General features: G+C 53.3%; 9 protein-coding genes and 1 non-coding gene across 10 annotated transcripts; 5 read left to right on the top strand and 5 right to left on the bottom strand.

Annotated features, from left to right (window-relative positions):
- Positions 1–13: 13 nt before the first annotated feature.
- On the bottom strand, positions 14–747 carry BDZ83DRAFT_758259 (beta-tubulin; the record flags this gene model as incomplete). The annotated part of the gene is made up of 6 exons (XM_060515006.1): positions 14–190; positions 282–336; positions 406–447; positions 533–558; positions 632–655; positions 736–747. Coding segments are annotated over 6 exons (336 nt in total), but the record flags the coding sequence as incomplete, so codon positions are not given.
- Positions 748–2,986: 2,239 nt separating this feature from the next.
- Positions 2,987–4,426, top strand: BDZ83DRAFT_183023 (CAP domain-containing protein). The gene is made up of 3 exons (XM_060501535.1): positions 2,987–3,937; positions 3,991–4,093; positions 4,149–4,426. Exons 1-3 carry the CDS (start codon positions 3,391–3,393, stop codon positions 4,168–4,170), a joined length of 672 nt encoding a protein of 223 aa, XP_060358013.1. The 5' UTR covers positions 2,987–3,390; the 3' UTR covers positions 4,171–4,426.
- Positions 4,348–7,201, top strand: BDZ83DRAFT_183463 (uncharacterized protein). The gene is made up of 3 exons (XM_060501536.1): positions 4,348–5,152; positions 5,215–5,937; positions 6,001–7,201. Exons 1-3 carry the CDS (start codon positions 4,682–4,684, stop codon positions 7,129–7,131), a joined length of 2,325 nt encoding a protein of 774 aa, XP_060358012.1. The 5' UTR covers positions 4,348–4,681; the 3' UTR covers positions 7,132–7,201.
- Positions 7,202–7,270: 69 nt separating this feature from the next.
- BDZ83DRAFT_724612 (C6 zinc finger domain-containing protein) lies at positions 7,271–9,964 on the bottom strand (the record flags this gene model as incomplete). Its single annotated transcript, XM_060512678.1, has 5 exons — positions 7,271–7,958; positions 8,029–8,165; positions 8,260–8,570; positions 8,655–8,932; positions 9,870–9,964. 5 exons carry the CDS (start codon positions 9,962–9,964, stop codon positions 7,271–7,273), a joined length of 1,509 nt encoding a protein of 502 aa, XP_060358011.1.
- On the top strand, positions 9,883–9,963 carry BDZ83DRAFT_t309. The gene has a single exon. It is a non-coding gene; the product is annotated as a tRNA-Gly (tRNA).
- Positions 9,965–11,693: 1,729 nt separating the features above from the next.
- On the bottom strand, positions 11,694–13,297 carry BDZ83DRAFT_182897 (uncharacterized protein). Its single transcript, XM_060501534.1, has 4 exons — positions 12,609–13,297; positions 12,430–12,547; positions 12,308–12,369; positions 11,694–12,255 (listed from the first exon to the last, which is right to left on the bottom strand). The coding sequence occupies exons 1-4, from the start codon at positions 13,147–13,149 to the stop codon at positions 11,861–11,863; spliced, it is 1,116 nt and encodes a 371-aa protein (XP_060358010.1). The 5' UTR covers positions 13,150–13,297; the 3' UTR covers positions 11,694–11,860.
- Positions 13,298–15,837: 2,540 nt separating this feature from the next.
- BDZ83DRAFT_685007 (GMC oxidoreductase) lies at positions 15,838–17,939 on the top strand (the record flags this gene model as incomplete). Its single annotated transcript, XM_060511247.1, has 2 exons — positions 15,838–15,939; positions 16,104–17,939. The coding sequence occupies 2 exons, from the start codon at positions 15,838–15,840 to the stop codon at positions 17,823–17,825; spliced, it is 1,824 nt and encodes a 607-aa protein (XP_060358009.1). The 3' UTR covers positions 17,826–17,939.
- A 202-nt stretch (positions 17,940–18,141) lies between these two features.
- Positions 18,142–20,702, bottom strand: BDZ83DRAFT_712881 (GMC oxidoreductase). The gene has a single exon (XM_060511625.1). The coding sequence runs from the start codon at positions 20,663–20,665 to the stop codon at positions 18,278–18,280; it is 2,388 nt and encodes a 795-aa protein (XP_060358008.1). The 5' UTR covers positions 20,666–20,702; the 3' UTR covers positions 18,142–18,277.
- A 2,525-nt stretch (positions 20,703–23,227) lies between these two features.
- BDZ83DRAFT_182875 (uncharacterized protein) lies at positions 23,228–24,491 on the bottom strand. Its single transcript, XM_060501533.1, has 2 exons — positions 23,664–24,491; positions 23,228–23,607 (listed from the first exon to the last, which is right to left on the bottom strand). The coding sequence occupies exons 1-2, from the start codon at positions 24,369–24,371 to the stop codon at positions 23,554–23,556; spliced, it is 762 nt and encodes a 253-aa protein (XP_060358007.1). The 5' UTR covers positions 24,372–24,491; the 3' UTR covers positions 23,228–23,553.
- Positions 24,492–25,878: 1,387 nt separating this feature from the next.
- On the top strand, positions 25,879–26,982 carry BDZ83DRAFT_593374 (uncharacterized protein; the record flags this gene model as incomplete). Its single annotated transcript, XM_060506619.1, has 1 exon — positions 25,879–26,982. The coding sequence occupies one exon, from the start codon at positions 25,879–25,881 to the stop codon at positions 26,980–26,982; it is 1,104 nt and encodes a 367-aa protein (XP_060358006.1).
- Positions 26,983–27,076: the final 94 nt, after the last annotated feature.

Below are 27,076 nucleotides of genomic sequence, written 5' to 3'. Positions count from 1 at the left end.
AGACGGAGTCGACGAGTTCGGCGCCCTCGGTGTAGTGGCCCTTTGCCCAGTTATTACCGGCGCCAGATTGGCCGTTGACCATGTTGTCTGGGCGAAAGAGGTTGCCCAGCGGGCCGGAGCGGATCGCCTCCATCGTGGCGGGCTCGAGATCGACCAGAACCGCGCGGGGGACATACTTTTGTCTACCGGCCTACGTTGCATGAGTTTGCGGTTAGAATTTTGAGAGATATCATGAGACGGTGTGAGGCGCATATGAGGCGCGTGAGAGATGAGAGTAGTACCTCGGTGAAGTAGACGTTCAACCGCTCGGATTGTTGCTCATCAGTTCCAGTGAACCTATGAAGAAAGTCAGCATACAGTGCTCATAGATTTGCGCCATGGTGACTGAGCAGCCGGAAAACTCACTGTCCATCCTGATCCAAGCCATGCTCAGGGTGAATGGTTTGCCTGTTGTCGCAACATTAATCACACGTTCAACAAGGTCCTTTTCTTTTTCACATTGATCTCAATGTCGAGATTGTCATCTTCATACCAGAAAGCAGTTCCGACTTGGTTGCCCTACAAAGACTCATCATCAGTAAAGGCGCGTTGTGACGCGTTGAGCGCCGAACAGGGGCATGAGTAGACGTACACATTGGCCGGTTTGGAGGTGAATCTAGAGTGGATCACAGAAGGGTTAGTTTGTCAAGAGGGACTTTACAAAGTAAGGTACTCGAACATGTGCACGCAACTCACAATTTCACGCATGATGCTGGTTCGAAGATAAGACGGGGTTGTGGTATATTACGATGGTTGAAGGACGCAAGACGCAGGACGCAGATTTTTACCCCGCTATCGAATTGTTGAAATCACGACAGGTGGTCATCTTATAGCGGGATTCCTTATTTCACAACAAACCCCTATCCTGTCCGTATCGCACGCTCGTCTCGCTTGCGCTGTGCGCTTGTTCGCCCCGGATAGGCCCGGCCGTGGACTCTCGGTCTGGACTCGGAAAACATCCCCCACATGTTGGTACATGCATCTTGTTAAACTGCTGCCTTTTTTGGAGTTTGATAGCTGCCTGGTTTATGATGTGTTTTTCTGGCACAGCAGAGACATGGACTTCCCGGGCTGTCATATTTTGATGTGGGAAGACAGAATAGACGGTGAGCGGTCAGAGCTTTTTGGGGCACTTTTTGGGGGGAGATCTGTGTGGGAAAAAGAGAGAAAAATTCAGAAATAAAACCAAAATAAAGACAAAAAAGAACTTTGGCTGCCCAACCAACGATCCGAGCGGAGGTGTCACCCCGGAAGAGATGCAAGCTAGACCATGTTGGGCCCATGACCCGTAGAAATGATTGGAAAATATTGCTCTGTGCCACTCGAAAGTCTCTTGTGGATGTGTTCGAAATCCCCAAAGAGTCTCCATGTCTCCATGTTCGGCGATAGGCGCATCATCAAGAGTCAAAAGGTGTGGTGTTACCAAACTCGTACTTCTTGTTGCAGAGCGTTGCCTAACGCCGTGACGCCGTTCCAACCGCCCGACCAATGACTCTTTGGGATATTCAGCTGCCTGTACTCCCTCGAAACAAGCCGGTTGTTGTCCGTCGCCGTGTTGATTCACGGTTGCCAGGTGTCTGCCTGTGTGTGTCACACCACCACGACCCTATCGACCGACCGGTGCCGCCGCCGCCGCTTGGCCGGACGAGCCGGATCAGAGAGTCCGAATTCCCCCTCCCCTTCCCCCGTCCAGTCCGTGCTCATTGCTCCTCGCTCCTTGCTCTCGGCGGACAAAGAGAGTTCGGCGCGCGCTGGAAATTCTTCCATGGCTCGGCCAGCATTCCAGCGCGCACCCACGTGGGATGATCCAAACATGCAAGAAGTTAGGAACAGTGCAGCTGAAGAAAATCCGGGAAAATGGGAAACTCAGCTCCCCCGCTCCCTCGAGTCCCTGGTGGCCTAGATTTTACATTTGCAGCGTTGGGTTTCGCGTCGTGACGACGGCTTGGCTGTCTGCAGCATCTACGGCCTGCAAAGACGGACTATGCCGACGTCGTTGCTGACGGATGTGGCCTCTCCCACATTACGGAGCCACAGAGTCTGTCAAAGACGAAATGCTGCATAGGACCTAAGCTTGCTGCAGACAGCCAAGTCGTCGTCACGGCGCGGAACCGCGAACCCAACGCAGGAGGCAGACTTACTCGGCCATGGTGGAACGCGTATGTATGTGGCTTGAAGAGGCTGCTGATTCTGGACGAGAACTGCCATCCAAGCCCAGCGCAGCGAAAGCCGAGAAGAGTTGTTAATGAAAGATAAGGTTATTCATTCTTAAAAGTTTATCGCCAAGCGAGCATTGCTGCCATTGCACGACAGGCCAAGCAAAGTTTACATGTCCGCGCCCCTGACATGCCAATGATATCAGAGACATGCTGTACGAGTGCTGATCATTCACATTCGACGAGGGCCTGCTTTGCCAGCTTCAGCACATCAACCAAGCAACCTTTGACACGGAGGATGGTGATCCAGCCACTGACGAGGGGCTCAAGATGATCTGGAATGCAGATGTTTTGGGCGATCAGGGGCAGACGGGCAAAATGAAGGGTGTTGGCAGCTGGGCAGCGGGTGTGGCAGCGTGTTTTCCTTCTTCTTCTTCTTTCTCTCAGCCTTCTCTCAACTCGACCGTCACCCCGTGGAGCCTCATGAAAAAGTTTGCATGAAAGCGTCGTCGTCGTCGTCTCCTTCAGCCTCTTGCAGTAAACCCCTCATACGTCTTGGGTGGATCTAGACACCGATATGGTCTGGACCCTTTACTCGAATCCGATCAGAGTACCCGACCGTTTACCAAAAGCGATCGGTGACAGCGGCATCTAGTCTGGCTAGCCAGCGGGAGACGATAGAATCTGGTTTAGGGGGACTCGTAAGTTCTCTTTCAGACTGAGACATGGTGTCTTGAAGTTAAATGAACCGGAGGATGTGGCTTGCGCTTCAAAGAAACTGAGGAGTTCTCCTCCCAAAGCCCCGTCTTGCTGAATGCGGTAAACCTACCGGGACTCGACTGTAACAGTGCAATCCCCATGGTACCGACTCCCGAGGGAGACTCCTGAAGAATGAGAATGGAATGAGATATATCTACATCCTCGAAACCCTGGTCTATCCGGGTTTCCTTCTTGCTCTCGCATCTTCAAGTTATCACTTGGAACACTCTCCTTGACTGCATCCTTTTCTGCTCTTCTTCAGCTTCTCAACACTCCTATTTTCCCGGGTATCATCAACTTCAGTCTTCAGCTCAGTGGCAGGAACCATCCTTCCATTCAGTCAGTCACTCCTTACGACGACTTTACTTCAGCCAGAAAGATCCCGGTGATTTCGACATATCCGAAGCCCCCAATTCCCACATCTCAAGCCACCACCATGCACTTCTCAGCCAGCGCAACCTTCGCCATGGGCTTGATGGCCTCGCATGCCGCGGCGTTGGGCATCTTCAAGGTGCCAAAGTTCAACGTAGCAGCCGGAACCCCGACCTACACGACCACTCTCGCCGCCCCCACGACGACCTTTGCCACGATCATCGCGCAGCCCTCGTTGACCTCGTCATCGACCTCGTCCGCGGCGACTGCTACCCCAACTGCCTCCTCCAACTCGACTCTGAGTGCCGACCTGCAGCGCGCCCTCGAACTCCACAACATCTACCGCGCCGCCGTTGGCAATGCCAACTTGACCTGGGATGACGACCTGGCCAAGAGCGCTCAGGTCTGGGCCGATCACTTGACGACCGTCGGCAGCCTCGTTCACGACTCGAACCCCGGCGGCCAGGGAGAGAACTTGGCTTCGCAGTCGGGCGGCACCACCACCTACTTCACCAACGGTGTTCAGCTGTGGTTGGACGAGAAGCCGCTGTACGATGGACAGCCCATCCGCACCACTGGATCGCCCAACTACTTGAACTATGGTCACTACAGTGAGTACTTTGCAGCTTGATTGCGAGGAACGTTGCAACTAACAGGTTGATAGCTCAAGCCATTTGGAAGAACACCCAGAAGGTCGGCTTGGCCATGGCCACCGACTCCAAGGGTACCACCTTCGTGGTTGGACGTTACTTGCCTCCTGGAAACTAGTAAGTATATCATCTGGTCCTCGTCATTTTCCCAAGTCTAACTGTCCTCTCCCAGCATCGGCCAGCTGCCCTACTAAGCGTGGAAGGATGGACTCCCAGTGTTGTTTGAGATGTTGTATTCAACACTGTTGGCTGGGCTTGGCTTGTCTTTCGATTCTAGACCGCTTCTCCTTCACTCAGTTGCTTATGCTCATGGCAAGATTTTCATGCCTTGGGCCGCTTCACTGCACATAGATTGTACAGTTCCGTTCAGAATCTTCAACAATTCGAGAGAAATGAGAAAAGCTTAGACACAATACTAAGCATTCAATGAATCAAGACCTCCTATACTTGCAAAGAAAACAACATGCCGAATCCGGAAAAGGGTTCAAGGTAAGGTTCTGACTTGGCAACGCCGTCTCATCTTCGCCGAGTGTCTCCGCCCCACCAAACAAAGACCGCCGTCCGAAACTCGGCGGACGAACCGGACGTGCACTCAACTCATACTCCCAACTCCCAACTCCAACACCACTCACTCCCAATCTCGTCCGTCCGAAATGTACACAACCCATACGCAGCATCAATGTCTCCGCGCCTCGTACTCACATAATGGCAGGCACTGAGCGAGGTACCATCACAGTACGCACCGCTGCCTCGGAACGGCGAGCTGCAGCTGCTAAGCGTCGCTTCGTCCGCAGAGGCACCAAGAGCTGCTGGGAGTGTCGCAGACGCAAGATTCGCTGCATCTTTGACGATAAGGGACCTCGCGATACGTGTAAAACGTGCTGGCAGAAGGGGACACCGTGTGTTAGTCAAGAGTTCCCCGAAGAGGATGCCCAGACGGCTCCGGCTCCGGTGGGCAGTCTCGGGGACCGGCTGAACCGGGTTGAGCGACTGGTCGAGCAGCTGTACCACCGGGTGGACGATCTTGATGTCCCTTTGCCCACTTCGCCGCAGGAGAAAGTAGGAGAGAGCTGTAGCCCCAGAGCAGAAGAATCAGCCGCCATAGGCCCAACCACAGAAGCGTGTTCTGAAGCTGTCCGCAGCCCTTCATCAACTCAGAACGCAGACTCATCAACGGTAGGATCGGGCCGAACATTCCAAAGGATTGTCTACTGACGAACATCTTTTCACTGATCAAGGTTCAATCACAATGTGGAAGCAATGATCCACAACCAAACGAAGATTCATCAAGGCCGAATGCCCCCTCTCACTATGAGACCACGGCAACTATCCGCCCAGCAGTAAACGCGAAACTAGCCGCCTACACCAGACAGCTTGCCGCCGCCATACCCGCCATAGAAGATTGCAGGGTTATCTACAAGCTCTACTCTGAAGCTGACATTGTCTTTCAACTCATGTTCACGCCCCACTGCCTATTGGAGCAGCTGAAGCCAGAGTCTGTCGAGCACTACTTGGAATCTCTCAGAACACCAATGCATCCCACTCTACTGGCCAAAAAGATGCTCATGTTGGGTACGATGCTTCAGCGCGTTCCGACTCATGCCGGAGAAAATGCGTCTGAAGAAACTTATCGTCTCGTGGACAGGCTTGCAGAGACGGCCATCTCTGTGGTGTGCGAGAATAACGTGCTCCTAGGCACGCTCGACGGCCTCGAATGTCTCATTCTGCAAACTGTCTACCATGCCAACGGGGGCAATCCGAGGCTATCGCTGCTGACTTGTCGCCGCGCGATTACCGTGGCCCAGTTGATGGGCCTGCATCGTCCACACGACCCGGCTACCATTGAGACCGTGGACCCGAATTCGACAGCCGTGCCTGGCTTCGTGTGGTTCCGTCTGGTATACCTAGAGCGCTTTATCTGCCTACTTCTAGGGCTTCCCAGCAGCACCCACGATGCAAAGGTCATCAACGATGAGAAGACGCAGACATACGTCAACAGCCACCATATTGACCGCCTTGAACAGGTTCACTCCTCCATCGCCGCCAAGATCATACAACGGAATGAGTCGGGGTCATATCTATTCGACATGGAAACCACTCATGCACTAGACCAGGAGCTTCAAGTGATAGCAACAACCATGCCCCCGCGATGGTGGACCATCCCCAACTTCACCGAGCCACACAAAGATTCAATGACAATCGTCCGCAACAGTCTCAACCTAGCCAACCAGCTTTTCCACTTCTTCCTCATCATCGAACTCCACCTACCCTTCATGCTCCGCCACTCCAAGAACGGCGCGGCCAGCAGCAGCAGAATGGCTTGCGTCGACGCGAGCAGGGAAGTCCTCTCCAGGTTCATCGCGATACGCAATCCGGAAGGGGTATGCAGCATCCCCGACGCCGCCGACTTCTTTGCGCTCATCGCAGCCATGACGCTTATGCTTGCGCATATCGACGCCCGCAGACGAGATAGGGGGAGGGACATCCTCGCGCACCAGCGGCATACGGACCGCGACAAGGTTGAGCAGACGTTGGAGCATATGCGTGACGGGAGCTCCAAGAACACGGATATGCTTTCCATGAAGAGCGCCGATGTCTTGAAAAGCTTGCTTGCGATCGAGGCCGATGCTGCTGGGGGTTCGACGTTCACTGCGAGCCTGAGTTCTGCATCGACGCCGGCTTCAGCTTCATGTGGTGGTGTTGGTGAAGGTCGGAGCACAGACGATGCCAGGAATGTGTTGCAACTCAAGATTCCTTGTTACGGTACGGTCATCATCTCGCCTGATGCTCCTCCTTCTCGCGAACCTTGGATGCCTGTCACCCGTAACCCACATGGAATGGTTCCCGACAGTCGTGCGCCTGGGAATCTCAGTGTTGCGAGCCCCTTTGTTGCAGGTCCCATGGCAGGAGTATGTCCAGACGGAGGGGCTAGTGCAATGCCAGGCTCGAGTGGTCAGGGCGAGAACCTGCAGCTCGATCCCAATGTCGATCCAAGATGGCTTTTTGAACTCGGCAACCCCAACCTTCTGGGCAATGGAATCGCCGCTGGACTAGAGGACTGGCCGTTTCAGGGCGTTGATGCTGCCTTTTTTGACAGTATGATCAGAGGGTTCGAAGGTGGTGGTGATGACTATGGCGGGGCAAACGTGCCATGAGTGCATTCTAACCCTCCTTCACGAGAATCAGGGTCCTAGGGAAATGAATTCACCAGAGAAATGCAAGAGTCGAACTCGTTGGTCAGGGACCGTATTCATAATAATTTGTCTACCGACAGGATTCCAACATTATCATACATTAAGTAACTAGGGCATAAGGGGTATCGAAACACTCATCCCAGTCTTTCTTCCCAGACGACCAAAACTTCTCTAGAATCTCCTTCGTCGCCAGAGGCAAATACGCACCAAGGTGTACACTCTCATCAGCTAAACGCTTAGCAATAAACGACCTTGCCGCCGCGCTCCCCGTCTTCGCCTCGAACCCAGCAACAATCATCGGCCACATGACGCAGCTCCTCAGGACCTGGGACCCGGCAGCCTGCTCGAGGAGGGTCGTGAGCTTGCTGCCATGTATCGTCTTCACGGCCCGCCAACCCGCGGATGCGGGTATCACGCAAACGCTCTGCAGGGAAGTGATGGTAAAGACGACGGCGGCGGACTGATACACCTGTGCCATTGTCAAGAATTGCTCTTGCGATTCCATCTTGGTAGCGGACCAAGTTTCGGGAGAGAAGTCTATGATACGCTCGAGGAGGTCCTCGGCTTCTGTCTGGAGAGAGTCTAGCGTGTCTGACGACTCTGGTTGCGTTGCAAGGTACCGGAGACGGTTGACGCATATGATGTCGATGAAGAGTTGTACGGGGCAGGGGAGGAAGGGGTAATATCCTGTTTCGTAGATTTCTTGGGTGAGATCTCTCATTTCGAAATTGAGCAGCGGTGATACTTGGTCGTATGCCGGGCTTGTTGAGTTTGCCAAGTTTTCGATGCTGTGGATGTGAGTTTCATCAGTGCTCTGCACCTACAGTAGCAGCGGTTCGTGTAGAGTGAGGTCCTTACATCTTGCAGAATAGGATTACAGTTTTGTAGCCTGGCGCAGCGTCGCAAACACTTCTTAGGCCACCTCGCATCTCGATGATGGCCATGAATCCGTTGAGATGGTGCCGCCAGTTGGAAGCCGTCAATGATCCCATAAGCTGCACACAAACAGATTAGGTTCAAAGTTTCTGGGCTAGCGGGGGAGTATAGGAAAGGAAGGGGGTGAGGTGGAAGGGGGCCAAAGACACGCACATCTGCGTATAAGAACACAATCACCGCCGCCATCGTGTAGTCAGAGATTCTTCTCTGTTCATTTTGGTGGCTGATCTCTCTGTTCAAAGCTTGAATTGCGGTACATCGATGCTGATGGAATCGGGCCGTGACTTCTGCTTGATGCAAGTCGTTTTTCCTCTTAGACAAGCTCAGCAAGCGGTGGTTGATGGCCATGGCAACGAGAGTGTGTTGGATAGTATCTCCCATATACTGGATGTACGACACGGGTACAAGCCAGGGGCTGTTGGTCAACTGATTCGCTGCAAAGAACGGGTAGATCTGCTCGTTCCCTGTTGCAGATCGAGCATACATCAGTTTCTTGGTTTCTCAAACAAGACAAAGCCCCAATCTAGTAATGTAATATGGTGACTTACAGTAAAGTGTAGCCTCAATAATGTCACAAGTCTCATCTCTCAATTCGTGACCGGGAAATAGGTGCACGAGGTGGTCGGTACAAGTACCCGATACCTTGGACCTCACTGCCATTGCAAGTTCTGACCCGCTCTGCCCTTTTGTACCCTCCTTCGATGGATCGTCGTCTTTCTTCTTGTTGGCAGGCGGGCTTTTCCGTTTCCACGTCCGGGTCTTGACCTTGCCAGGGGCAAGCCATACCAACGGCTTCTTGTCCTCGTAACCGGGACACACGACGCCGCTAGTTTTGCACTTTGAGCAGACGGGACGTGCCGAGTCGCACACTAGTCGGCGCCGTTGACATTCCCAGCATTGTCTTCTTCCCCCACGAGGGCCAGTCTGTGAATGTTCTTGTGCCTCTGTCTGTGGCGGTCCACCCACTGCGAGCGCTAATTGTCTAGAGGTGGAAGCCATCGTCTGATTAAGGCAAACTTCCCGTCTCAACGGCTCATCAAGCGGCTTTACGTTTTGGGCTATTGAAAGTAGACGGAGTGACGGGACGGCACATCTATCCTGCAACCCGCTGGCTCGGGTCGGGTTTAATACATGTGGTGCGGAGGTGAGCTGGAGCTACGTGGGAGGTCAACCACGGCTAACCGGCGACGGCGAGCAGTGCCTCACCAGGGGCGCAGTGCATGTCTTGGCCACTTCAATAGCCTAATGAGGTAAAGCGCGGGGTATTCCTTCAAGATCATCGCTTCTCTAGCGCGTCAGCAAGACAGCCCTACGAGAGACGAGAGGAGGTTGATAAGCGAGCGGTGCGCAAATGGATGAGTCTATTGATGTCATTGGATGATCTACATGGTTTCTGACTCCAAAGCTATGCGCTACGAGGTGGGCTGAACGACAGTAAGGTTGGAAATCTGGAGAACTTCTTCTAAGCCAATCAGACCATAAGAGACATAGGTACTCAACGTAAGTAGCCGAATGAATCTCCGGAACACGTAGCAGGTGAATTGAAGCTGTGAAATATTTTCAACACATTGAAAACACAGCGGCGGTAATAACGCAATGTCGTCAGCGTCCAGGCTGCATTATCACAACTCTTCTGGGTTGTTCTTGTGCACTTTCACAACTTGGCTCTGATATTTGGGTTTGACTATCACGCTCTCCTGGGATATTCAGGTTCATAGCCAAGAAATTCGCGAGAGAAAGTATCGGAAGTCGGATATACCTACTTCCGAGCCACAAGCGTCGATGGTTTAGTGGTAAAATTCTCCGTTGCCATAAAGCAGCGTCGGGGAGCCGGGGGTTCGATTCCCCCTCGACGCATTCTTTTGATAATCGTGTTGATTGTCTGTCTACTTTTTGTACCTGACAATCGCTCCTCAATGGGACTTGGGCAGAGCTGCGAACATAGAGGACAATCATCAGAGAGTTGATTATAAATAAGGTGGATGCTTGAAACATCTAATTGGCCGTGACTGCATACCTGACTGAGGTGGGTATCCCACACATGGTCAGACAAGCCTAGGCGAATGAACATCACGCCCAGTGTAGATAGAGTACAGCTTTCATTGACCTCCTTGTGAAATTCCAAACTCCAGACGTTAAGAGGATATTGGTGGTGAGGCAGTTCCCTCGGTATCGGTTCTGTCAAGTGCCCGGCCGGCCAAAGAAACTCGACAGTTTCTATCATGCAATCATCCGGAGGCTAGACTAAAACGTTGTGAACCATAACAGACTCAAACATAACCTTGGAGCCAGCTTGCTGTACATCTAAAAGCTAACCTCACGCGTCACGAATAGCTACCAGCGTCAGGGTCCAACTCCTGACCGGGCAGAAATTACGACTGCGACCCCGTCAATTTGGTGGGGTGCATCGGTTGCTGGGCACGTCGGAGACTAGCGACCGACTGATGGATGAATTGAGAACCCGTGCTACCTTTCCGTCGGTAGACGCGCTCACTTCTCATATTCGTGACTGGAGTAAGAAAACCATCCAAAAATATCAAACTACTCCGTATGGCGTCAGGCACAAACGACGTTGAAGGTTCTGTGTGCCTTGACCGTCCGTCGATTAGACTTTGGATTCATGTTCAAGGCCACATCAGTGCAACCACAGTGAAAGGATGCGGGACGAAAGGTAATCTTTACTCATCGTTGGCAAATGGCCACTTCCGCCGAGGGTGTGCAAAGGCCTTGAGGCTGGAGCATAGTCGAAGTTAAGATGAACTCTGAATCTCAAGACTCCTGAACCTCCCTCATCCATTCATCTCCCCACGCACTTGAGTGCCTATCACTTCTCTAGCTCCCACAGTCCAGTCATCACCACTCGATCACTGCCTTCAGTGATTCCCAGGGACTGATTTTGGTCAAGCCGAGGACCGTGCTCTGTCGCAAAGTCCGACATGAACCTTGTCCCCTGCAGCCCTGCCCTGGTCCCATGGATCCTTGCAAGTTGTCGACCGGAGAGGCGGGGGGCATTCCCTTTCTTCGCTCCCGAGTTTCCCCAGGGCAAAGACTGCCTAAGAATCCGAAAACAATGTCTGCCCGGGGGATTCGCGCAGTCTTCAAGCGGGATGGCTTTTCGCCGCCCAGGCATGTCGCGTATGGTTAGCGATCCTACCGGAAGAGTCGTAGCACCAGCCGCTGCAGGCCTTGGGCGCTTCGCCAGCATCCAGAAGGTAGAAATCACCGAGGTGCTGAAGGAAAAGCCGTTGACGAACCCACTCGCCCCGATAAAAAGAGACTGGAATGGGGGAACTTGGTAATTACGCAAGTTGTCCTGCGCCGCATTGCGGATATTCCGTATGCATGTACGCTTTGACTGTAGGCAACGATAATCCAGCCAAAGTTCCGTGGCCAAGACCTCGGGTCCGAGTCTTCTCGTCATCTGGTCTAAAATCACATTCAGAGCTGAAGAAAAGGAGACAAAGGAATTTGTACATCACTGCTGTCTGGCGTGTGAAATTTTCATCATTTCACATCGCATCGTACTATGTGTAAGCCACTGTGCAACGATACGCGTACAAAGGAACAATCGCAGGGCAGGGAAGCCGGGAGGTAGCTTCATGAATCGTGTGTATGATACGACTTCACGCGCCCACTTTGGTCTTCCCTGCCGGGTATCTGACGACGCTTTCAAGAGGGTCCCCGTTCCCCATCAACGCCGTAAATGCGTAAGGAAGCCCATTTCGGGCTGCGTTTGCTTGCTGTCCACTGTCACTCACAACGACGCTTGCCTTGTCGTCCTTCTTGTCGCCGGCGCATCGTGATTATCGCTGCTGTCGACATCTTCTTCCAAGATCCAGAATTCTGTTCGCTTCTGGATGCCTGGTTCAAGTGGGATATCGCTGTGGTCGCTCTTTGATAAGGAGGGCCTGCGCTCCGAGCGTATAAATGTGTCGGTGTTACCGCCGTTGTCGCCGTGTAATCTGCTGCCGTTATTGTACGCAGTTCGAGAGCGATGTGACGAATTTCCGTATGCTGAGGGATGGGAACTGGGGAGCTGTTTTTCGCCAAAGAAGTAGAACCAGAGGGATCTGGAGAGAGCCAGGTTTCCAGCAATGATTCCAAGGTAAAGCTCCAAGTTGGACCAAATTGCAGTTACTGCGTATACGTCTAATGCTGTTAGCTGGGCCCTCTTGGACGCCCGACCAAGGATTGTCCTTACAACTCAAGTCGTTGGTCACTAGGCCGAGAGAAGCTGCGCGTGCAATACCGAAGCCAGTTGCGCTGTGGGCTTATGTCAGTTTACTAATTCCATGTCGGTTTCGGGGCTTAGAGGTTGCTAACATCAAACCGAGACTCATCAATGCGCCGACCGAGAGTTTGGTCGACAGTGGTATACGCACTTGCCAGACTACAACGAGAGGCAACAAGGAGCACAACAAGTCTGTCGCTACGGAGTATGCTAATGGAAGAATGTGTTAGTCGCAATTCAAAAAGACTGCTCGTCCCCCTGCCTGACTTACAGATAGTCAAATAGATCGAGTATATCCGAATCTTGGCGTCCCAGCACACTCCATTTCCAGTCCAATATGCCTCGACGGGATCACACTCGGCGAGCAAGATGATGATGACGCCAAAGTTGGTGATAACCAGACCAGCCATGACGGACCACAAAAAGTATTTAAGCCGGCTAGAGTCTTTGATGCGAAGCAGCAAGAGCATGATGGAGCACTTGAGCAAGCAGATACTAGCGAATAGAAGGATTTGTGCGAACCATCCAAGCATGCTGTTGTTGACGTATTCCTCTGTCGAAATGTACCATCGATGCCTCCCATTTCCCGAGTTTCCTTGCGCGCACTGGACGCCATACCTGACGATGCCGAGACTAGCGACAATCCCCATAAGATAGTCATCCCATCCCAGATGCCGTAATGCGAAGCGAACGTAGAGGCGGATCGAAGTTGTGAAGACGACAAAGAAGATTAGCACGCCGGAGACACCAAGGAGGATCGGGTTGACGTTCTCGTCCGGCGGTAGCGGATTCGGAGGGGTTACTGGCGCCATCTTGAGTGCCGACGTATGAGTCTGGTGGACTCAAGCCTGGGTAGCGTGGAAGAAGACGCCAGGACAAGGAACGAGGGTGCAGCACGCCAGAAAATACCAGTCCATGCGCTGGATAAATGTATGAGAGAGAAGAAGAGGGCCAGCGGGTAATCAACCCACGGGATAGTCTCTGCACAAGGCAAAGACGGAGACGATCGCCAAGATCTGCTTTTGGATGGCAGCTCGTTTACCCCCGGACTTTTTAAACGTCCCACTCGACGTGCGCCCTTGAGGGGGGAAAAAGGAGCGTTGGTCGTCTTATGAGCTGCGACGAAGCTGAGTAGGAGGAGAATAAGCTACATGCAATTCCGCGGTAGCCAGCCCTGCATGCGCGGACGGAGGAAATATGAGATGCAAGGAGGTCAAGGCACCACGGCGCATATGTCTCAGATGGGCGAGACCCAATCTACCCATCCCGCGGTTGTGTCGGGCGGAGGGTGGTAAATGGTAATGATTTGATGCCTTGGACGCCGACAAGGCCGAGGTGGTGTTGTGTTGGTTTGGTAGGATGCAAGATTGCCCAGCCTTTGCTTCGATTCTTCCAAGATATGGATAATAGGCATTTGATATTTTGTTTCGTTGCCCCGAGCAGAGAGGATGCATGCCAAAGGACGGGAGCTAAACGCAAATGTCTAAGACATGATACTCTCAACTACGTCCATTTGAGGGATCGTTGTGTCTCGCATGGCAAAGACGGGGGACCCCCTCCCCCAAAGAAGAAGGGTCTTGGCTCGAAATGACTGGGAGTCTCGTATTGTGGAAGGCCGGGTTGGACGAGTATCTTTTCCTCTTCTCTCCTTCTTCAATACCCGCCCAGCCTCTGCGAGCTCCTCTTTGGTTGCTTGGATACAAATTGAGTTTGAGCGGCCTCCATTCCCCTGCGTATCTCTGTTGGTCGTTGACGAGGGCACGCCGCACCCGAGGGAGGGATCAAAGTAGACCTTGGGCATGTGTGGATTCTTTCATGCTGCGACCTGCAGTGCCTGCGCATCTGGCAGGCTGTGGGATGTTGCGCAATGTGCCGCACGGCTCCCAAGGGGTAAAGATGATTTACGTACACAGACTTGTGGGCTCTTTTGCCAACAATTACCAAGCAAACACCTGCAGCAGAACTGAGCAAATGGAGTAACTTGATGACGATCGTCTTCTCACTTTGACTTTTTCACTTTCCCATCCCATCTTTCCACCCCTTATCTCTTGACGTCTCGACGCAGACAAGACATGTAGTTGGTGGCCATGAGACAGATACAGACACAGACCAAAAAGCATAACGGGTAGCCGAGCGGCGCGCGGCAGCTTTTCTGCTCTTCCCGCTCGAAAGACGAGGGGCCGACGCTGGCGAAAGTTTCGGTCGTGCGAAAGGGTGGTGCCCGAGTTTAATTAACAGGGGGTATGGCATGACTATCAGGGGTATCCTAGCAACTCCGTCAGCAGGCTGCGCAGCGAGGGACGAGCTTTCTTAACAAAGACACCAAAGAGGATGCAAACCGTTGAGCCCCCCGAGGGGAAACTCGGGAGAGAGAAACGGGGAGACGGGGAAGGGCCGGGAAACGCCGTTGTTAACTTGTCAATGCTTCGAGAGACGTGGAGTTATTATGGAATTGTTCATAACTGACCAAGACGGATGATTTGTCCAGACAGGGTCACGTCAACTTGTCCAAACGGGTCTGACAGGCCTATCCTTGAGTCAGGAACCTAACCCCGGAGAGCGACCGGCCGGCGCAGCTCCGCAATCGTCAACGGTTCTTCTCCGGATAGGCACGTTGATGGCACAGTAACATTCGCCCGGGTACACAGCCATCCCCGTCGGCGAACATGTTGAACCGTGGGACGGTTGATGTTGCTTCGCGGCGTAGTAGGGGGATCCTGCTGTGCCGTTCGTCTCTGGTAGAGCAGAACGCAACCGAACCTGCATAAGTGTCTGACATTCCCTCGTCATCCATTCTCTTCTCCCCTCTCTTCGAGGTTGAGGTAGACAGTTTGGCGGCTGTCCAGCAAGTTGTGTTGTTGGACCGGCGCGCCGGTAGCTTACACGCGCATTTATAAGTGCTTACGCTGCCGTGTGACACCACCACAGCATACCGCCACCATATCCTCCTTTCCCGGGACTTCTTCAGCGGTACTTACGGATAGTCTATAGCATATGAGGATTCTCGGCACCCCACTAATGTTCCCGTTCCTCCGGAGCTTGGAGGACGGGCGACCTGGGGTGGAGAACAAGGCTATTTCTTTGGGCCGCGTGTATGATCACTGGCGCCGTTTTCTTGGACTATGGATAAGAGGCCCTGCTAACTTGCTAAAGAAGCTTGTAAGGGAATTAATCTCCGCATTATTGACATTCGATTATCACTTGAGGGAATTTGGGGGCTGCATACAAAAAGGGAGACGATCCTGCTGCCGCATGGAACAAGGCACGCCACAGCACGCCCTCCACTTTGTGTCGTTTGGTGCCATTGACGAGGTTTCCCAAACCTGGACTTGACGTGCAGACATCACGCTTATTGGTTTTGAAAGCTCGAGCGTTTGCTTCTCTTTTGATCTAGGCTCTAGCAGAACTTGCAGAAGTGCGTTTCCCAGATCGCCGAGCCGAGGGTTCCTAAACTTTATTTTCTCGAACGTGTGGGAAAGGATCGCTGTATCGTCTTAGCCATGCTTGTCAAGTCGAGCCTCGCCCTCGCCTCCGCGGCCCTTGTTTTGGGTGCCGCTTCCTCCTCCTCCTCGTCACAGCCCTACGGAGATACCTACGATTATGTAAGTTGTTCTCAGCTCTGCTCTCGGACGTTGGCGTTGCTTCGTTTACGGGGTCGCTCTGTTCGACGTGTTCGTTTGTGCCCTTCTTTGGGATTTTACGTTTGCCGCGGCCCGGGGGAGGACAATTACCTGACACACTAACACTTTGTCTTTCCCACGCCCAGATCGTCGTTGGCGGTGGCACTGCTGGAGTAGCCGTGGCGGCTCGTCTCAGCGAGGGACTCCCTGCTTCCAAGATTCTCCTCATCGAGGCGGGGCCCGCAGTGTGGGATGAGCCTAAAATCAACGTCCCCGGCATGAAGGGCTCGACGCTGGCCACAAAGTACGACTGGAACTTCACCACGGTACCGCAGCCCAATGTCAATAGCCGAACTTTCACGGTCAACCGAGGCAAGGTCCTCGGCGGCAGCTCCGCCCTCAACCTCATGTCGTACGACAGGGCTGCCGTGGCCGAGTATGACAGCTGGGAGGCTCTCGGCAACCCGGGATGGAACTGGGAGGCGATGATTGCCGCTATGAAGAAGTCGGAGAACTTTACTGGCATCAATACCGATACCTACGGCTCCGAGGGTGTGGGTGATAGCGGTCCGGTCAAGGCTGTCATCAACCGCATCATCCCCGAGCATCAGAAGACGTGGATCCCGACGATGAATGCCCTCGGTATTGAGAGCAACTTGGAGTCGCTCGGCGGAGATCCTCTCGGAGTGATGTATCAGCCCAGTAGCATTGATCCGACTCACTATAATAGGTCTTACAGCGCCAACGCCTATGTTCCTGTTGCCGGTTCAAACTTGGAAATCCTTTCCGATACTACGGTTATCAAGGTCAACGTCGGAAAGGCTACAGGTAACTTGACTCTTCAGGCAGCCACGGGAGTCACCCTTTCAGATGGGACCATCATCTCAGCCCAAAAAGAAGTAATCCTATCTGCTGGCTCCATCCAAAGCCCAGGCTTGCTGGAGCTGTCAGGTATTGGGCAATCCTCGGTCCTCAACGCCTCCGGCATCGAACAAGTCATTGAACTCCCTGGCGTTGGTGAGAACCTCCAGGACCATCTTCGCATTCAAAGTTCCTACCAGCTCAAGGACAACTACACCTCCTTCGACATCCTCCGCAGTAACGCCACCTACGCCGCGGAGCAGCTGGCCCTCTGGAACGCCGGACAAGTCTCGCTTTATGACTACACCGGCAGCGGTTACACCTTCACGACCTGGGCGCAAGCTATCGGTAACGACTCTCGTCTGGTTTCCCTTGCCAAGGAGGCCGCCGGCGAAGACCCCAGCGTCGTCGACCAGAAGAAGCTGGAGTTCTTGACCGACCCTTCCATCCCCCAGCTCGAGGTCATCTTCTCGGATGGCTACACCGGTGTCAAGGGGTACCCCGCGTCGACTTCGCCTCTCTTTGGCGAAGGGTTCTTCACCCTCATCGCAGCGATCATGCACCCCATGAGTCGGGGCAACATCCACATTAGCCCCGCCAACACCACCGGAAAGCCCGTCATCAACCCGAACTACTTTGCGCACGAACATGATCTGGAGGCAGCGATCCAGGCCATCAAGTACTGCCGCAAGATCGCCACTACCGAGCCTATGAGATCTATCTGGGAGAACGAGTACGAACCGGGGTTGGATGTTGTCGAGACCGACGAGCAGTGGAAGCAGTTCGCGCTCAACACGACGCTGAGCATCTTCCACCCCGTTGGAACATGCTCCATGCTCCCGAAGGAGGATGGTGGTGTTGTTGACAGCGACTTGAAAGTCTACGGCACTTCCAACCTGCGGATTGTCGATGCCAGTATCATTCCTCTGCTTATCTCCGCACATGTACAAACTGCTGTCTATGGTATCGCGGAGATCGCGGCTGAGCGCATCATCGCAGATGCTTAGAAGTGATCACGTAGCCAAGCATCCATGAGTTGATTGATGACAACAAAGACCAGCCTTTGAGGGACCTTTTTCAAATTCTAATGATAATTACCCACCTAGACCAGAACCAGACACCGACCGCCGATATAGTGTGTTGAGGCTCCTTGCGATACTATCTGAGAAGATGACAAAACCGGAGGGTTCCATCTGGTGGAACTGTACCACACCTGAATTTAACCATGTTGATGAAAGTCTCAATGGATACGTATACGAACAGTCGTCACAGCCACAACATGCATGAGTCAGAGATCATTTGATAGTCTGAAGTGATTTATTTACGGAAAGAAACTTTATACATAAGATAATCTAGAACGAAACATGTACGTTGAAGTGGCTCAGGGGGGTCATCGTAATTCTCCCGAAGCCGGTACCTGCCATGATCACATCCACTCAGCGCTTGAGGGTTCGATCATTTAGTGCAGGTGAGCATGGCGTCTGAAGCGCATGGCCTGGCGCTGGGCGCGCTTGGTGACACCGTTGCACTTGCTGGCCTCGGGGGCAGTAGAGTTGGAAGAGCCGGTGACGGTGACGGCGGCAATCTTCTCGGCAGCGTGCTCGGCGGTGATCATGATGATGGACTGGGTGTTGCCGGTGGGCAAGTCGGGGTGGATGGAGGCGTCGACGACGAAGAGGTTGTCAGTGCCGTAAACCTTGGTGTCGAGGTCGACGACGGCGGTGCCGTCAGTCTGGCGGCCATCATCGGTGCCCATCTTGGCGCTACCAACCCAGTGGTCACCGGAGATCATCTTAGTGCTGATGATGTCGTCGGGGGTGGCACCGGGGGTGACGTAGCTGAGGGTGGAGTTGCTGCCGCTGGTGAGGTCGAGCCAGTACTGGACAAAGTCGGACATGGCCTTCTTGTCAGCGGCGTCGATCAACCAGGGCTTGGTGTTGAGGACGGTGTTGCCGGAGGCGGTGATGCCGAGCTCGCCGAGGGTGGAGGTGCCGTGGGTCAGGAACGTGCGGACGGTGATGATGCCGTTCTGCATGGCGCTGGCAGTACCCTGGAGGTAACGGGTGCGACCGTCAGAGCCTTCGGCGGAGGTCCAGAGGTGCATACGCTGAGCGGCCTGGGTGATGGGACCAGAACCCTCCTTGTAGAGGTTCAGATCGCTGGTGACGGGGTTGGACGCGATGGCGTTGAAGGCGTAGGCGCTGAAGTTGGTCTTGGAGTTGAACTGGAGCATGACCTGGGCGTGGTCCTGGAGGTGGTGTCCGACGGGGAGGTCGATCCAGTCAGCCTGATCGGGGAGGGTGACGCCAGTGCTGGCGGCTCCAGACTTGACGATCTCCAGGGCATCAGAGCGGCCGATACCAGAGTTCCAGAGGAGACGGGGGGAGGACATGGCCCCGGCGGCGAGGACGACCTTGCCGCCAGCGTTGACCTTGATGATCTGGGTGCTGCCGTCGGCGGCCTGGGTGAGAACACCGGTCATCTTGCTGCCGGTGCGGAGGACCTGGATCACCTTGGTCTCGAGCTTGAGGGTGAAGTTGGGCAGCTGTTGGGCGAAGGGCATGTAGGTACGGGCAGGGCCGGCACGAAGGTTGTCCTTGATGGACCAAGAAGGGCGGGAGAAAACGGAGGACTTCTCATTGGGGGACTCGATAGAGTCAACCTCGTTCCAGCCCTTGGCGCTCAGGAGGCCGGAAAGAACACGGAAGGTCAAATCGTCGTAGTACTTGCCGTCGTCGGAGGGCTCAGTGGTACCGGGGTTGCGCTCGTAGAGGCGGGAAGCGGCATCAGAGACGTCAGCCCAGTTCCAGCCCGCGGGCCAGCGCTGCCAGTCGTGCTCAGGGGGGTGGATGAAGTTGAGGCCGTTGATGGAGCTGGATCCTCCCAACAAGCAGCCAGCGGTGGAGGCAGTGTCACTGCAGAGGGAAGTTCCAGAGAGACTGGTCATGGAGCTGCCGAGGGCGGGAATGTCGTAGGGGGTGAGGGTGTCGTTCCAGGGCAGAGCCATGTCGGAGCCCAAGGCGACGGTGTTGGCGGGGCCACGCTCGATGAGGAGAACGCTGGAGCCCTTCTCGGCAAGACGCTCAGCGGCGATAATACCAGCAGGGCCACCACCAACGACGATGACATCGTACGTGGTGTTGGAGGTGGTGGGGGCGGGGATGGTGCTGTTGCCAGGAACGGGGGTGGTGGTACCGTTGCCGGGGACGGGCGTGGTCTCAACGGCCTTTGCGTACTTGGACCAGGTGTCGAACTTGGCGGACTTGGCGGAAGCAATGTCAAGACCGAACTGACCGAAGCCAGCGGAGTGGTAGTTCAGGGCAGCAGCCGAGTCGGAGACGGGCGACGGGCTGGTGTCGGAGTAAGCCCAGCCGAGAATGGGGGAGTCGCCAGCCAAGCTGGTCTTGTCGTTGATGCAGTTCTGGCACAAGAAGGTGTACGAGAAGTGAGTGCTGTTGACGAAGGTACCGTTGGCGATGGGGACAGCGGAGACCTCGGTGGCAGTGTAGACGTCGGGGTTGGCGTAGGCACTCCCCAAGCGGAAAGATGTCTTGATTTCCTCGCCATCGGCCCAGGCGACGAAGAGGAGGCCGTTCAACATGCCACCCTTCAGCGAGACGGCACCCCAGTTACCCTTCGTTGAGATGGGCACAACCATCTGACCAATGAAGTCCGTTCCGATGGTCTCGGGGACCGCGATACCGAAGCTGTAGGGGTAGGCAGAAGGCAGGTAGCGTTGGAAGTCGATACCGGTCTGGGGGTCAGAGTAGGCCGAGGCTCGCAGTTGCGCGGTGGCAGTTCCAGCGAGCCCGAGAAGGGCCGCTACTCCTGAGAATGTAGAGCGCATGGTGACTATCGTTTGCAAGTTCTTCTAAATATCTCGGGTGTTTGGTTTCGTTGTGGGGACAAGGAGTGGATTTGGAAATTGTTCAAAGAAGGGAACAAGTCTCAAAATGGGAGTGAATGAACGTAACCTCTAGGGTCAACAAGTGAAAAATGAATGAAAACACCGTACTAGCGGTGACTCGAAAAAGAAGGAATGCACGAAAGATGCGGCTCAACAATCAGAAAGAAGAGTCAGGTCGTGTCGATGTTGGAGGCGGTCGTCTGGCGTTGGTATTATATCTCTCCATGCCTTCTAGGCCCCTCTCCTATCCAACGATCCGTTATCCAACAACCAACTGCCCACCGTACCACTTACTATCCGTACCTGGAGGAATCCTAAAAGACGGGAAGGACCCCCACTGAAGCAAGTTTCCTTAATCTCATATTGCCCAAGGATGGCTGCTGCTTGCATACTGCGCAGTCCGGGGTCCGTAGCGCCAGACCGGGGGGTCGCAGAGATTCTCCGTGTTGGTCTCGGTCGTCGGCAGACCCGCTGAAGTTGGTGAACCCCGGGATGTGCATCCTTGGGGCCGCTAGAATGTTTGATATAAACTTGTCTGCTATCTGGTGCCAAGCGCGCCAACAGAGCCAGCTCGCGCTTTGTTTCAAATAAGAACACCGTCATTGGCAGAGCTCCCAAACGAGGCCATCGCCGCACTTGCAGGCAAATGTAGGCAATGCAGGCGACTTGTCCCTATGACGTGCCGTGTAATTTGGGCCGGCTTGTTTTACTTACATGTGAGGTGTCCCACTTACCGTGATCGCGAAGCCTGCAGGTGATCTGGGCGCACAGTGCCGCCCCCTTTCGTCCCCTCTCGTTGGCGTCCAACGGTAAAATGGACCGACCTTCAGCGCCTCTGCGGCCAACCAGCTCCAGCCACTTTGAAATCTTCGGATGAACTGACCGAAGGGGGGCGGCGGCCGCAGTGGGTAGCGGGAATAATGCAACGTTGAGGCAACCGAAGAGGGCCTTTGGGAATTGGACGTGATAAGTGAGCAAACAATGCTTCCAGTACGCGGGATGTCGAAAGAGCCTCCCTGCAGCTACCTTTAATCTTATGCACTCCTGTCTACCTAGCGCCTACACTACCGCCATGATTTGACTTCTGCTCACCAAGACATGCCAAATCAAAGACACTTTGCTGGCTAGGCCAGATCATCGGGATCAAGAGCCGAGACTAACCAGTAACAACTAGCTTTTGCTGCAACGCTGATCTTTGGGACCAGAACTTAACAAGATCGAGTTGCTTTACTCGAGACTCTACAATGTCTCCATCAGCCTCAGGTGGGAGGTACCCCATGTTTGTAGTCCACAATTACCCCTCATAAGCTGGAATGCCACCTTCTCAATTGGCGGAATTTGTTTGCGTTTAATAATTGGGGTCAAGGGAGATGAATAAATTGAACCATACTCGGTGGATTCTCGTCCAATTTGACCGAGCTCCTCGGTAAAACTTACTCAAATTTGCTCCGCTGCGAATAGTGGACGCGAACCTCTGTTCCCTCTTTTCTTTTAGTTCGTAAGATTGGGCATGTTTTGCCATTTGGCATTTCCCCTGTTTGTTTTCGGCCGAAAAAATTTGGACTCGCCGTGAGAGACAAAGCTCTTCTTCACCGCACAACGCGAGGCTACTACGCAGGTAAATGCCGTCTATTTATCCGGACGGGTATTTGTGCCATTTGGTGGTGGACGAGTCAGAGAATCCCCAAGCAATCCGGGGACGCGGGAACATAGCAGGGACCAACCCTGAAGTCACAGAACAGAATTCGCCCGAAAGTTGACGCCCAGATCTGTCTTTCTCAGGGGCTTTTTTAGACGTTACACTAGATATTGCTTGATCAGCACTTGACTCGCAGACGGGAGCGCTGCTGATCTGGTGATCAAGCCAACTCCATGGCACGTTAATCAACTGTCATGCCAAGCTTTCCGACTAGCTTCCACGCGGGAGCCTTGTCCATGGATAAACGGATGGTGGCGGATGAATCTCTCGCGATCCTGGGCGCAAAATTCCACAGGCTGCTTCTTCAGGGGAAACTTTCAAGTCTGGAACCGGTCCTTGCCAGCACAGATTGACAGGCAGAGCCACTAGCGAAACACGCCTGGTTATTGGACACTCCCGCACTCCTGACCAAAATTTGATTAGTGATGTGTGACGACGACCTCGAGCGGATTCACCCAGGATTGTTTCGTTTTTCATGGACTGTTCCTTTGCCTTCGGCAATTTTTGACCGGATGAAACTCTGCTTTATTGCGATCATCGATATCGCCGTGTTTGGCCTAAAGAAACCTTTCATGTTGCCCAATGAAGAATCCGTATAGAGGACTTGGCTCACTCGGCCGAGTTCATCCTACTTTGAATCGTCCAAGAATCTCCGGCCCCTCTTGACCGTACTGACTTACTTAAGTGTTACATAACAATCCCATCATAGCCTAATGATTTGACTCAAATAGTACATTCTGTTGATTGTCCTGCTGAAGCGAGGGTGCCAAGCAGAAGTATTGCTTTCTTTAGGGCCAAATGTGAGGCGAAAAGCGCGAAGGGTTTCTATCCTCTTTTCCGTCTCCATCTTATTTCGTTTGGCCTATCTTTTTTGTAGTGTTCAAACCGCAGTCCTCAAAATTCTTAACGTCTTAAATCCGCTAGGACTGCGTGTTCTGTGTGATCGATATTATAACGAAGCAACGTCCCCATACGCGTCGCTGATCACAAGAGTGTCTTATCAAGCTGTTATCTTGGGGGCTACGTTCTATCTGATGAGATAGCGAACACAACCTGAAGGTTTATTAAGTGGACGGCTTTGCCCTCTTTGTTTAACATCCTCTGACCAAGCACTAGTGTGTACCTAAGATCACCAAGACTCGCAGCTAAGGCCCTCATGTTTGCAAGGATAATATGGCTTAACCTGATGCATAATTAGATTTGGGAGCCATGAGTGAAGAGCCAAGGAGCAACACTTACAATATCCGGATGCTCCGGCCACGGGGTGCCATGAACATTGAGTTCTTCAAAGTCGTTGGGCGGATTCTCCAGTATAGCGTCCATCAAATACTTCGTGCAATGTATGGTGTGGCTGTAGTTGAATGGGGGGTCATAGCCCAGTGAGATCCACAGATGTGTCTGCCGCAGAGTGTACATGCAGTGGTATGTGTGTTCCTTCCTCGTAACCCAGCCGGCGGTCAAGACCTCGCTCGTCGGTGGTATCTCATGTTTTCCGCCCTTATCATAGTACCGATGCCATGGCCCCTCATTATGGAACTGCTCAAGTAGCGCCACATTGTCTTTATGTGCCATAGGCTCTTTGGGCCACCACTTGAAAGACATGGTATCGAACTCGCAGCCCCTATCGCGCGCGATTTTTGGTAGAGCGCCGTTGGGCGCGCAGACGTACCCCGAAAGGTCGAGGTCCATCTTTTGGCAGGTTTCACATGATGGGAAGAAGGCGAGATACGCCAGTATTGAGAAGATGAGGGTGGGTGGAACGAAGAGATACCAAGATCTCCAAGCTGGGTCGAACTTTTGCCATGGGAGGTATTTTCTGACTCTGACGAGTCCGGCCTCTTGATCGACGGAAGAATCTCTCGACGAGCCTTCTTCGCAAGACTCTCCCTCGGTCTCGTCTTTGAGGAGGGAGTATTTCTCCTCGCGTCTGCCTGGCTTTGGTGACATGTTGTGCCCGAAAGGTGGTCGACCCCGCCCGTGAAAGTCTGGGCTGCAGTTGTTTGATGGCAGAGGTGAGTTTCTTGCTCAATGGACAGGCGCTTCGAGGATGTACCGCCAGTATAGATGTGAAGGACTAGAAACTCCGAGTACAAAGCATGAGACGACGACAAATGACACTAGGGTCCAGTGTGCCCAATCGAGTTACAGGCACTATTACGACGGTGAATACAAAAGATTCAATGATAATCACATAGGTGAACGTAATTTTCTCCATTCACCCAGGCAGTCGCTAATACACCGGCTTCGGAATGGAAACCGTCGTGCGGAGTATGGCTCGCTGTGAGATCGGGAGTGGCGGACCGAATGCCCCACATTTCCGGACCGAAGCGCCGATCCACCATCGGTCCGACAAAAATGCCCAGCTCCGGTCAACTCGTAGATGCCATCGGCATTGGTCATTGTATGCAAAAATTTGGCAGGGTTGGAAGTCCCGTTGTCTAAGTCGAAGAAAGTTAAGCTCGCATGGGTACTCTCGTAGCCCCAGTTGTTGTAGCCTCAAGCAGCAACGCCCCTATGACCATTGGAGACTGTACGGATGAGTCAAACTGCGAAGAATAGGAGTCATTCAAGCAGAGCGGCGAAGTTTCTATTACCAAAGCCTTCTATAAATTTTGTCAGCTCTACTGCTTGGTCTGAAGGAAACGTGGTCTTTGCCGTCGCTGCAAAACCTTGATCCAAGGGCCGTGCTGAAAACATGAAGTGTTAACATTCGCTCAAGGCGACACTCCGCCCTTCGTTCCTCTTACTATGCCTGGATAAAGCTAGCCAGAGGAAAAACCTCTAGAAAAGGTACTTCACGAAATATTACCAATGAGAATCGTGATTTATCACCTCTCCATTTCACATGTGCAACTTCAATTATGTAAGCCAGCTTGAAAACCTCGAGGAGTTAGCGCCTCTGAAAAGGACGAGTAGATCTTACGGTCGCTTGAAACATGGCTGAAACCTCACCACCAAGGATCCTTGAAGCTCCCATGTTCGCGAACGTCCCGTTGGGCCCGTTGGGGGTCTATCGGCCATCCGTTGCTCTGCATTCTTCTCGATGAAGAAACGCAACTGGAGTTCATCTCTTGGCGAAATCTTGGTGTTCTTGGCCTCCCAATCGGCTATCGTGGCGGCGTTCTTCTTTTGATGATCTTGTTTCTTTGATTAAACGACAACCATGCTTTCCGAAAATCGTCCACTGGTGTGGTCCTTCTTGGCGCTGTTCCTTGTTTTCGTCTGGAGCCTCCGACTTTTAGGCGTTCATGACGCGATCGCGGATACGGTCTCGACATTCTTTCCCGATGAATCAAACGAAGAAGCGACGACCGAGAGCGGGTTCATGCGACAAGCCATTGATGTCGAATTCCCAACTCCAATCGATTACGCGCCCATTCGGGAAACATGCTCTCGCACTCGGTTTCGCCCTGGGCTGCTCTTCAGCTGCGAAGAACAGCACGGCGGTATTGGCATGGTGCGAAATCAAATACTAAAGTGCGTCCGGTATGCGATCCACGGCGGCGGTGCACTTGTTTTGCCTTCAATGTCCTTGCGTAACGCGAAAGATATTACCGATATCGAGACGGGAAACGAAGTGCCTCTCGATTACCTGCTGGATCGCGAGGCCTTTATAACACGCCTGACAGAAGGATGTCCGGGGATGACCGTGTACGAAAAGGCCACGGACTTTCCCTCCTACGAACACCGGCTAGGGGAGCCTTTGTCGTTAGTGGGAGACCATTTCGAGCCAGACCACCCACGGGAGGGACTGAGATATCCGCGAAAATGGCGATACTTCTTCGACAATTGGCTCGAAGAGCAGGGAGTCCGTGAACACATGGGTCCAGACGCCCCGGTACACATCAAGATGGAGCAATCATTCCTCGAGTATCCCGTACGCGACGACGGTGCCGCCTTTGTGCACGAATTTGGCAAGATCCTATCCTTCAGGAACGACACGCGCGCTCTTGCGGCAAAGATTCTCTACCTACTCAAGGAGAAATTTGCGCTTCCTTTCGATCCAAGAAAGGCCATCAACCCCAATGCCTACTTCGGTGCACATCTACGGCTGGAGAAGGATGCCACATCTGCCTGGGGGCCAGATGAATGGCGGTTCTCTCGGATGGATGACCAATTCGAAGAACAATTCCGCTATCTCGAGCGCACGGGTCTGAACGTTGTCTACGTGGCATCTGGGAATCAGACTGTGGTCGACATTTTCGCGGAAAGGCTCAACAAGTATCTTTCCATAGAGACTGGTACGCCGAGGAGGAATATTACGGTGGTGACCAAAAACGATCTGCTTCTCGGGGCCGATCGCGAGCAGCTAGATGCCCTAACATTTGATCAGCATGCCCTGGTGGATTTTCTTGTCATGTTCAGAGCGAGCGCATTCATGGGCGTCGCCCATTCCAGTTTTCCGTGGACGATTGCCCTGCGGCGGCACGAGCTAAGTAAATATTCGAAATTCGGCAACGAAGGCTCAGATCTACTGAGAGACGAGTTCAGCATCATTATGGGCATGGAGGCCGACTACCCATATGCCGACCCCTTTGTTTATGGCCTGTGGCCATAGAGCCGTTTCGGCATCCCGGAAAGAAATGGGACAGCGACATCGTATGGATAATGAAAGCATTGAAAACCACCATGTGTATAAGTTTTGACAGGCA

Source organism: Colletotrichum acutatum, assembly GCF_030867785.1.
Source record: "Colletotrichum acutatum strain CBS 112980 chromosome Unknown BDZ83scaffold_213, whole genome shotgun sequence".
Lineage (NCBI taxonomy): Eukaryota > Fungi > Ascomycota > Sordariomycetes > Glomerellales > Glomerellaceae > Colletotrichum > Colletotrichum acutatum.
The sequence above is the reverse complement of the archived record's forward strand: the minus strand, read 5'-3'. Positions and strand labels throughout refer to the sequence as shown.